Raw genomic sequence first — 11,950 nt, 5'->3', positions numbered from 1 at the left:
TTTATTTGAGAAGGTAGTTTATTAAATATCCGTCATGTCTGATGTATATCCCAACGAAGACCCTCTATCTGCTTGTTAAAGAAGAAGGTCCATCATCTCGTAGATCTATGCCAACAATGCAAGTGAAACTTCAACTCTGTAGAAGACACAGAAAACTGAGTCCAGTTTCCCTGAAAGCAGATATGACCTGAGCTCAACGACCGTTATGGTGAGGCACTTGAGAAAAGGCTCTCGCCTGAAACGTTGTGCTTGTCTGCATTATGTACACTGCATAATAAAAGGACTAAATCAGTAATTGTGGTTGAGCTCAGGTCATATCTGCTTCCACGGTTTTTGAAAGGTGGGACCTTGGTGCTTCCACGCCACACAGCCTTAATCAGCGTAGCCTGGAGGATCATTGCTATTTGGAGAGTCCAGTTTCCACCCATTTCCCTTTTGACAGTACACAAGACAATCTATTTCCAGTACACAGAAGACATACAGTATCTGACAAAACCGAACAAAAGCTTTGTAAACTGGATAAAATATGCAGCTTTGCCTCTGGAGTCCTGACGGTGCATTGCTACCATATGGTGGTAACATGGGAGCATCTTCCTGTAACATTTTTGGTGGTTCCTTTGTTGGTTATGGTTCTAAAGTGCCTGTAGTCAGCCTGTTCTCTGACTGGTGCTAATTGTAGATTGTCTCTGATTAGAGATTTATCTACAGCTGGTGCTAGCTCTAGAAGTTTTCTGGTTACAGCCTGTTCTCTTTCTGGCGTTAGCTATAGAGGGACTCTAGTTACAGACTGCTTTCTGGCTGGTGCTACTTCTAGAGGGTCCTGTTCTCTTTAAAGTGCTGTTTTTTTGAAAGTCTCTGGTTACAGAGAGCCTTTGGTTACTACCAAAGGCTGGTGCCAGGTACAGAGCGTATCTGGTTACAGCCTGTTCTCAGTTGGTGCTAGTTCAAGGGTGCCTCTAGTTACTACATATTTTCTGGCTAGTGACAGTTACAGAGCCCTCTGAGTACAGCCTTTTCTCAACCGGTGCTAGTTCTATAGGGTTCCTGATCACTGTTTTCTCTCCAACTTGTGACATTTCTAGAGGGTCTCTGGTTACAACCTATTATCTACCTGATGCTAGTTCTAGAAGGTTTCTGGTCACAGCTTGTACTCCGGCCGCTGTCTAGTAACAGCTTATTCCATGTCTGGAAGCAAATGTAAAGATTACCCAGTTACAGTCTGTTCTCTGACAATAGTGGTACTTTTTAAAAAGGTCTCTGTTCACAGCCTGGTCTCTGGCTGGTGCTAGTTCTGGAAAGTTTCTGCTACACCTTGTTCTTCAACTGGCTCTAATCCTAGACATTGTCTAATTACAACCTCTTCTCTGGTTGAACCTAGTTCTAGAGCATGTCTTGTCACAACCTGTTCTGTGTCTGGTGTAGTTCTAGATGGTGTTTGGTCACAGCCTGTTCCACGACCGTTGATAGTTGTAGAAGGTTGGTGGCTGGTACCAATTGTTTCAGAGTCCCTGGGTACAACCTTTTCTTCTAGTGTGAGAAGTTTACTGGTTACACCCTCTTCTTTGGTAGTAACCTGGTCTCAGATAACAGCATTTTCTTTTATTGGTGGAAGAAGTTATCAGAAGTCTCTACTTATAACCTGTTCTGTGGCTGATGCTAGTTCTAAAGGCTCTATGGTTACAGTTTCTTCTATATCTAGAATGTTTGTGGCTCCTCCTGGGCCTACTGTTGATTCTGAAGAGCTTTCCTGGTGACCCTCAGGATTAAGAATTTTCCTGACTCCTGGTTGAGGTTGATGGTCATAGGCTTTCAGGATCTGGATGCTCTCTAGTTCCTAGAGTGGCAGGGGCTTTGGTTCACAAAATGTGATAAAGTTTTAAAGGCATTCTCAAGTTCCTTTCTGGTTCTGGTCTGAAGTTTTGTTCCCAGTGTGGCTAGTAATGGATAGTTTTGGTGGTCTTGGCTACCAGTGGAGCTAATGGTGATGTGTAATGGTCCCATTGCACCCTAGTAGAACTAGTACTGGTAGATCACTGGATGAGCTCTATGGCTTGCCTTTAAACTTTCAGAACATGATCTCTGGGTTTAATTTTTCGTTTTTGTGGCTGTAGGTGTGTTCAGCAGGCGGGAATTCTTCACAAGAACGGCTTCCTCACCATGTGCATTTATACAGTCCTCCACCACCTTCAGGATGATCTTAAGCCGTCTGTCCAGAGCCTGTAAATGTGGTTCTGTAAGGATGGTGGTGAGGTGGTCATGACTTAAAGACTCTCTCATGACATCACTGAGCCTATAATCAGGCAAAGTGAGAAGATTAAGCCGCTGCCACGTGTCTTCTTTTACCCTGCAAGATCAAGATGAGAAGTTGGTATAGGAGCCTTACCATCATGAGCAGACGAACCTATTCTAGAGCATTTTAGTCAGCACATTGCTGGAGGAGATACTCTACAGCAGGGGTCTCAAACTCAATTTACCTGGGGGCCGCAGGAGGCAAAGTCAGGATGAGGCTGGGCCGCATTAGGGATTGCACAATCGCGGCGCATCGACGCCTCTGCCCGCCCCGCTCACTCTTCCTTCACAGAGAGGGGCGGGGATAGGCGGCGATCCGTGCGGCGATTGACGTCAGGAGGGGCAGAGCTAAAGTTGAAAGCTCTGCCCCTTCCAGGAAATGCCGGCGGATTGCCCCCCGGGCGATTTGGGGGCTCTGCAGCCCTCGTTTAGCGGCGGGGATGCGGCGGATTACTTGGGAGCACTGAAGCGAACTATAAGGAAGCTTTTGCCGGCGAGGGCCACAAAATATTGTATCGAGGGCCGCAAATGGCCCGCGGGCCGTGAGTTTGAGACCCCTGCTCTACAGCTATAGTGGCACCACTTAAAGAGGAACTGCAGTGAAAATAATGTAGTAAAAAATTGCTTCATTTTTACAATAATTATGTATAAATGATTTAGTCAGTGTTTGCCTATTGTAAAATCTTTTAAATCGCTGATTCACATTCTGACATTTATCACATGGTGACATTTTTACTGTTGGCAGGTGATGTAGCTGCTGCATGCTTTATTGGCAGTTGGAAACAGCTGTAAACAGCTATTTTCCACAATGCAACAAGGTTCACAGACAGGAAACTGTCCTCAGAGTTTCTTGTGGGAGGGGTTTCACCACAATATCAGCCATACAGTGCCCCCTGATGGTCTGTTTGTGAAAAGGAATAGATTTCTCATGTAAAAGGGGGTATCAGCTACTGATTGGGATAAAGTTCAATTCTTGGTCAGAGTTTCTCTTTATAGGACCAATATCGCAAAAAAAGTAGGCAGTTAAAATCTGACAGAACCGACAGGTTTTGGGACACTACATCTCATGGGGGATTCTCATGGTTTTCTTTGTTTTCAACAGCATTTCCTCAACAGCAGTTGCAAAGTCTAACTGACACAATAGTGTGCAAGTGATTAGGGAGGCCGGCTGGTATCTTACGATTTCGCCAGTTAAACTGCTGTTCAGGAAATGCTGTTGAAAACAAAGAAAACCCTGAGAATCCCCCTTGAAGAGATGGACTAGCTCAAAACCTGTTAGATTTGACCTGCCTACTTTTTTTTCGCGATAGTGGTCCTTTAAAGGACACCTGAAATGAGAGGGATATCTAACTGCCAAAGAAGTGTGCAAGCGAGTAACGAGGCTGGCTGGTATCTTACTGTTCTGGCAGTTATATTTAGCAACTGCCATTCAGGAAATGTTTTCTAAAGAAAACATCCAACTGTACGGGCAATAGTTCCTGAAACTGTACCATTACCAGGCACCTTTATGGCCCATACTTACGGGCAACATTTCTGGCCTGTCGCTAGCACACGGGAGCGTGTGCGTGACAGGCCGGCGACAGCTCGTCGCCAGGTCCCTCCGCATACACACAGCGGAAGGACCTGGCAACTGACGCGAAGGAAACTGTCGCTGAAGTTCCTCCCCCCGCCGGAAGCTCAGGGTATTCCCTGCTGGTTGCTGTCGCTAGTCCGCGGACTAGCGACAGTTGCGGTGGCAACTGTCGGCGGGCGATTGACCGCACCAATCGCCTGGCGACAGCAGCGACGTGCGACGGTTCGGGGTGCGCGCCCGTGCAACGCCTCATACTCACGGGCGCGTGTTGCATCGATAATTGTAGCCCGTGAGTATGGGCCATAAGAGGCAGAAGATCGGCTATCCAGCAGTGGCTGGATAGCGTAATGGTTAAGGGCTCTGCCTCTGACGCAGGAGACCTGGGTTCAAATCTCGGCTCTGCCTGTTCAGTAAGCCAGCACCTATTCAGTAAGGAGTTTCTTGGGCAAGTCTCCTTAACACTGCTACTGCCTACTGAGTGCACTCTAGTGGCTGCCTCGCAAGCGCTTTGAGTCTGACAGGAGAGAGGCGCTATACAAATACTGCCATTATTATTATTAACAGCTAGGCAATGTGCATTGTTTAAAAGGAAATAAATATGTCAGCCTCCACAGCCCTCATTAGTCATGCCCACTTCTCTACTATTTCTCCCAGCAGCAGTATACTAACCTAGATGGCAATAAGCACCACCCCCTCCCGAGCAGGAGCAGTGCAGCCATCCCAAGCAGATATATATATATATAGGTCCTACTACTTACTTTTTGTTTCATAACATTTGGACCTCGGCTTGTTTTATGCTAAAGGCATTTAGATAACAAAGGCCTCAATTCACGGAGCATTATCAAACGTTTATCAAACAATTTATCAAACGTTTGATAATTTACCTCATGGGTAAAATCTCACTAAGGTGTTATATATTTGTTGAACGTTTTATCGGTAAAACATTCAATAAATGTATAACACCTTAGTGAATTTAAAATGAGATTTTACTCATGAGGTAAATTATCAAACGTTTGATAAAGTGTTTGATAAACGTTTGATAATGCTCCGTGAATTGAGGCCAAAGTAGTACTTGTCGGGTGGTGGACTCTGAGCACCAACCGACTGCTTGTAGACCCATCAGTGAAGGAGACAAAATATAGTAATAATCATATAATAATAAACCTGTCGTAGAGTATAATGACTATTCATTCCCAATGTTAAGACGGTGCCTGCAGTGATGGCTACTATTGACCTGTAGCCTCTATGATTACAAAAAGAAGACCTTAGTGTGAATAAGTGGAATTCAATTACATGTAGGAATCAAAAACGTGTGAATGACGTGCATGTGGTGGTGCTTATAACGGACTCACAGGCAGCATTGGTACAGAGGTGCCAGGATTGTCATCTCATCTCGAGAATGTTGCCCAAACCTGCAGCAGACAAGAGTCATGATCAGTATTAGAGAGCCCATGGTCAGTATTGGAGGGCACATGGTCAGTACTGCAGATGCCCATGGCTTATATACAACAGTGGCAATGTGACCCACCCTCTTGCGTTATCCAGGTGCAGCAGGAGACCATCATCTCCAAACTTAGTGAATATCTCATAATGGTGACGGTCCATGTTTCCTGGTGGGGAAGAGAAAACTGCCGGGTTAGCTCGTATCACTTTAATGCCACTGATGAGATGAGCAGCAATGTCCAGACATGAAGATCAAACACAAGTTTCTGTGAGGGAAACAGTTGCCTCAAATCCAAGTGTTCAGTTGATTGGTACTAATTTGAGTACCCTAAACCCTAAGCTCTCTAGTGTACAGACTGATTCCAGAAACCACCCCCTCAGCTCTTTGGTATACATGTACTGGTAACAGAATGCACCCCCTCTCCCCAAAGGGCTCAAGTACAATACTGATTCCAGGAATCCCACTCCCACACTCCAGCAGGAAGATATTGCTACAATGCCTGACGCCCCCAATAATTTCTAACAAAGAAGCTCTTTCAGTAAAGATACAGAACCCCTTCCATTTTGGGTGCAGCTTGAAGCCAGAAAATGGCTGTCTGTGCTATTTCAAATTTCCCAGTGGCATAGATTACTATACCCCCTCCAAGCTGTCATGGACTTAGGGGTAAGATGCAATTTGGCTGCCAGATGAATTGCATTGTTATTTTTGTGATTTGGGCTTCGTCTTTTGCCAGCTCCCAAATTACCCTCTGAGCACCGCGATAGACATTATTCATATTACAGTCTATGGTGGTGTCCAGCTGCGCCCAAATGTCCGGTGCCCTTTTTACCTGTCTCGCTTCCAACTGTCCAGTGGAAGCTACTGATCAGATCCCACAATCCTCTGCAACGCCCTAATAGACAGGCGTCTAGAAACCCAACCCTTCTCTCTAACATTCGAATTGAGCTTCCAAAGCCCTTTCCAACTTGCCTCCACACCCCTCACCCTCTCTAACAGACATATACGTCTTTGAGAGCCCCTTCCCACTCAATGAGTGGCAAGTATTGCTTCAAAAAACCACTTCTACCTCTCCAGTGGGAAGGCAATGATCTGATTCTAGACTATCCCAACTGTCAAACCTAGGACACATACTGACTCCTACCACCTAGCTAAGTAGTTCCACAAGTACAGATTCCAATCTGCTCCTTCCATTCATCTTCCCAATATAGAACCTCTTCTGACACTCTTTAGATCAGGCCTTCCCAACCCCGTCCTCAAGTACCAGCAACAGTACATGTTTTGCAGGAAACCACACATAGTTCCAAATGAGGTCATTTGGAAGCAGGAAATTTAGGCGTATAGTACACCTAGACACTTGTGCGCCACCATACACCGCAATGTAAATTGAACAATGGACAATTTGCCCACCAGAGTTATCATCGGAGGGGACGAAGTGGCAGCTCATGGAGTTTGCGTACAATGTACAATGAACTACAAATAGCGAAATAGTGGTCGTTCACAGAGTTTAGTTATCAGTTAAATGGAGGCAATTAATGTTGGGGCGTATGGGGTTTGGCTATTATGTAGCTGAACGTAAAATTGGATATAACTTAGTATTAGGTGTAGGTAGTGGAGGGCTAGTGTGGGAAATAGGTTAGGGAAGGCAATAGTACAATATTAGTAACATTACAGATATTCTACTATTGGTATAACCCGGTGCCAAAATTACCCCATGCGGGATAATTAGTGTCCCAGCACTGGTGTGGATTTCAGAAAAACATGCTGTTGATAGGCCTTTAGGGCTGGGTTGGGAAGCCCTGCTCTAGATGACTGCACACATCTGCAATTTTTTGGGACTCTTTTGTTGAAACTTTCTTGCGCGGTTTTTGTGTATGTTTCATTTAATACCAATGCAGTTAATTTACTTGAAGATATATCTAATTTACATAAAAATTCACAGAAGTTTTTGCCAAAGAAAATATTTTTGATGTGATTTTTCACCATTGCTATTGATCTGCATGGAAGCACGAATTGCATGTTGCACACAAAAAAATGGAGGCCCCCCACACAAATTTAAAACACTAATAATAACACATAAAAAAAAAAAAAATAACAAAATGCAAATTGCACACAAACACAAAAAATTGCGCTGCCATTGAAGTGAATTAAAATCACTCGTGTTTGCAAATGAGTGTGATCCCTGCCTGGGAGCCCTTTCACACGGACAGCTGACAAGCGGTGAAGTCGCTGCCTGTCAGTTGCTCTCTTGCACCGGCTGGGCGCTTGCTAACGCCCTGTACCGGCGGCCACCACACGGCCGCGCGCAGACTCGACGTTTCACAGTTCTCTGCCACCCTGTAACGCCACCGCAGGTTAGCGCTTGACACGCGTGGTGCTACAGCCGCTGCAATTCTGCTGCATTTAAATTGCACCCAAATTGCACTGGCAGACGGCAGACAGGAGGCTGAACTGCTCGGCAAATGTGCAGTTCAGCCGCCCGTCTGAAAGTGGCCTAAAGCTGTGTACACACTTGAAAGATTAATGAAAGATCACTGACCAATTTTACCCCCTTCCATGTAGTATGAGAGCCATACTCTACATAGTCTATTCTATTGAGCTGAACTCCCCATCAGATAAAATCTTTGCAGGATGCTGGACACAAAGATGCTGTACACATGCAACAGATCAGTATCTGCAAAAGATCTGTTCCTGCAAAAGATCCATTCCTGCAAAATGCATTCATAGTCTCTATCTGCAAATCTCATACACACCTTGTTTAACAGACATTCATCTGCAGATCAGATCCACCAGGATGGATCTGCAGATGAATGTCTGTTAAACAAGGTGTGTATGAAATCTGCAGATATCATAGGCTACCTTTCTGCAAACAGATTGTGAACCGATTTCAGCCTGAAACCGTTCACAATCTGTTGTGGTGGTGGTGGTGCTGCCGCCGCTCCCCCCGCCCGCATACATTACCTGCTCCGCCGGCACGACTCCAGTCCCCAGGTCTCCGCTGTCTTCTCCGCTCTGGTCTCCAGGTCCAGCATGCTTTACTTCTTCCTGCCCGGCAGGAAGTTTAAACAGTAGAGCGCCCTCTACTGTTTAAACTTCCTGCCGGGCAGGAGGAACTGAAGCATGCCGGAGACCAGCGCGGACACGGAGCAGCGGTGACCGGGGGTAGTCGTGCCGACGGAGCAGGTAATGTATGCGTCTATATTGCGTCGGTCGTCGGGCACTCGAACGCCGCTAGCGACGTGCTCCCTACCCGCGGGAGATCAACGGTAATTTTCCACACGGAGCGATCAACGGGATCAGACGAAATGGATCGAAATTCGGCGTGTAGCACGAACGATTGGCAGCAGATTCGATCCCAGTGATCGAATCTGCTGTCGAAACGGCGGCAAATCGGGCCAGTGTATGGCCAGCTTTACACTACCTACTCTGACCCTGTAGATGACAATCACCACTTGCAGAACCTATCCTGACTTTGTAGGTAATAAGCAGTACTTCAAATGTGCCACCAGGGGTCAGTGTTACCACACACAGCTGGAAATGTCTCCTGTTATCCCAGTATCCTCCCCTTAGAATATATTATTAGGTGGTTATACTATTCCATGATGTGGCCACATTAATATGAACTTGTGCTGCAACTGTGCTGTACATTTTCATGTGGTCACAATGCAGCTACTACATCCTGCAGTTATTACTAGGTCATCCATAATTGAAGCTGCATATTATTAATTTGACCCATCATGTGCAAGTACACACCTGTGCATCTCATGTGCAAGTACACACCTGTGCATCTCATGTGCAAGTACACACCTGTGCATCTCATGTGCAAGTACACACCTGTGCATCTCATGTGCAAGTACACACCTGTGCATCTGACACACAGTACATCTAGCACTCTGCATATGACAGGGACACAGATATGTAGAGTTGCCCAATGCGATGGTAATAATTAGAGTTGGTGATTATTTTATGTTACTTAAATGCAAATCTGTGCAACAATTTAAAATAAATAGTTGCTAATTTTGACTGGTCAAAATCCACGCTGCACGAGCTTGCATAAATTGAACATACATTTTGCATCAACTCAGAAGTATTAGAATCTAATTGACCATCACTATTTGTGTGCAGTCTGTCCCTTGCCATGTTAGCTGTGACAGCAGGGCCACCGCTGCTGCTACCACCACCCACCACAGATGACCAACCACCCAGCATGAATCCACAGCACAGCCACACCACCTAGCACAGCCACACCACCTGGCTGACATCTTACCTGTTAGAAAGTCAAATATGGCCAGATCCATCACATTCAGTAGCCGCTGCCGGTTGGTGTACGGCGGAAGCTGCTTTATAGACTCGCAGTAGGATGGATTCACTTCCCACCTGATAAAAAGAACCAAACTGAATTTACTTCCCAGGAGAGGCCAATCCTATCCTCCAATCCAGAACACCAAACCCAGTCCCATATGCCGATTCTGGACACTGTCTACCCAAGTCTATCCCCCAATTCTGGATACACACTACCAAATTCCATCCTCCAACCCTGGACACAAAGCCAAGTCCCACAAAGCAGGTTATTTCGGCCGAAGCTGAGCGCTGTCATAGCAGTAATGCTATGCTGCACGCCCCGCGTAATGGTAATTATGCAACTCTGAGGGGCAATAGTATTTAAAGGGAACCAGAGATGAACGATTCACACAAAATAAACATATCAGTTGATAGCTTGTAAAGAATAAATGCTCTACCTGATAATTTCGCCACTCTGGTGTGCCTTTTTGAGTGTTTTTTATCCATTATTGCTCCAGGAAACAGCCGCCGGCTCATATCTCTTCTGCTTCCAGGTTATAAACTGTTCTGGATGTGCTGTCTAGCCTCTATGAGACTATAGACAAGCAGGGCTGCTGCAGCCTTTCATCTGTCTGCTTTCAACTTTATTATTCTGGTATGCTGTGTGGCTGCCTGTAGGAAGTGTCTCTCATAGGAATTAAACTGCATACAGTAGATAATGACAGGCTGCACACTGCACACAGATACACTTGTCTGTTTCAGAGCTTCTTTCTCGGCAGCAGCAGCCCCTCCCATGTCAACAGCTCTGAGTAGGGGGCCAGGAGGGGACAGGCTTGGGCTTGAAAAGACTCCACAGAAGAGTGACTCAGCTATAATTATTCCAGGTCAAACCTAGACTGAATCAGTCGGTGGATTCTTATCACAGTTGATAACAGATAGATTAGACTGAGAAGAATAAAACTAAAAGCAGGGTAGGTGTTTACTGTTATGTTCCCACTGATAAATGTAATAAAATACATGAGGGTGCTTCGTCTCTGGTTCTCTTTAACGCCACCGGGGAGTTTAGCGGCAGCAGGGAGAGCCATCATTTGGCTCACCCTGGGCAGGAACTGCCATGTACTTGCTTTTACCCAATGATGACCTCTTCACCTCGTCCGCTCTCCTCTTCCTTTTCCTCCTACTCTGACTGCATGCTGTAAGTGTACAAGCATGCCGCCCCTGTAATCTTTGCGTCTGATGCATGTGTTTCACCTTGCTTCATGAGAGAACCGGCTATGGGAGTATGGGGCTTGGGGTACATGGCGTCTCGGCACCAGGCAGTTCGGCGCAGGGCGAGCCGATTGACGGCTATCCCTGCTGTCGCTTAACTCCAAGGTGGTGTTAAATACTACTCCCCCTCCGAGGTGTCGCAACTCTGAAGGAGATGTAATTCGGCGTCTGGCAATTGCTGGAGCCCCGAATTACCATTGCCGTGCACCAAAATAACCTACTTTGGGGAAAAGCAGCTTGTTGTGCTGTGTGAGGAGTCTGACAGTGAGTGAGGAGGGGGGAGGCAGGAGAGAAGCAGTGTACCATTTGACTTGCACGGCAGAAAGGAGGAGGTGCCACTACTGTCTGCTCAGAAATGTGACAAATTGGTGACCATCGTCACATTAAAATCCTATCCTATGCCTAGTCAGTAGTGTTATATACTATAAAAAGCATTTTTAATAAAACACATACACGAAGGACAGTAGCGGGTAAAACAAATTCTCACAACATGGGCCTCTATGACAAGCAGGGCTGTGGAGTTACAAAAATCATCCTACTCCAACCCCTCAGTTAATGAAACCACCGACTCTGACTCCAGGTACCCAAAATTGCTCCGACTCCACAACTCTGACTCCTATTCTTACTAGGGCTGTAAAATTGGTAGAAAGATCATCTGATTCCTCAGTTTATGAACCCTCTGACTCCAGGTACCCAAAATTGCTCCAACTCCACAGCCCTGATGACAAGGACCCCTACATATGAAAGTGTATATACAGCACATATAGTGGAAATGGAGGGTTTTAGCAGAGATGATGCATTGTCTCCAATCCCAAATCGTTTCAGCCTTGCTCCTTCGTCAGGGGTTACCATTCTCCAACTCTGGGCAAACTACCCAATCCATTCTCCACATCACACAATCTCATCCTTATCATCAATATTTGGCACACATTCCAAAATTCCATGGACCAGTATCGGACAATTACTGCCCAATCTGCTGCACTATAAAATGCAGAACACTCAGCTGTCATCTCCAGCTGTTGTGAAGCTACCAGCATGCCCCGCTAGCCAGACTGATGACAAAAGCTTGTGCTGGGACCTGTGGTTCCTCCTGAACT

At 45.9% G+C, this 11,950-nt stretch overlaps 1 protein-coding gene across 1 annotated transcript in view; it reads right to left on the bottom strand.

The window, feature by feature from the left end:
• Positions 1–11,950, bottom strand: part of FAM20A (FAM20A golgi associated secretory pathway pseudokinase) — a 78,573-nt gene continuing 66,623 nt past the window's right edge. Inside the window, exons 8-11 of the mRNA XM_068263585.1 lie at positions 9,571–9,680; positions 5,391–5,472; positions 5,215–5,274; positions 1–2,344 (exon numbers count right to left, since the gene is read on the bottom strand). Coding sequence (XP_068119686.1) covers positions 2,086–2,344; positions 5,215–5,274; positions 5,391–5,472; positions 9,571–9,680 — 511 coding nt within the window. The 3' untranslated portion in view covers positions 1–2,085. The remainder of the gene's footprint in view (positions 2,345–5,214; positions 5,275–5,390; positions 5,473–9,570; positions 9,681–11,950) is intronic.

The sequence above is a fragment of the Hyperolius riggenbachi genome, chromosome 12 (assembly GCF_040937935.1).
Source record: "Hyperolius riggenbachi isolate aHypRig1 chromosome 12, aHypRig1.pri, whole genome shotgun sequence".
Taxonomy (NCBI): domain Eukaryota; kingdom Metazoa; phylum Chordata; class Amphibia; order Anura; family Hyperoliidae; genus Hyperolius; species Hyperolius riggenbachi.
Note: the sequence above shows the minus strand (reverse complement) of the source record. Positions and strands in the feature narration are given on the sequence as shown.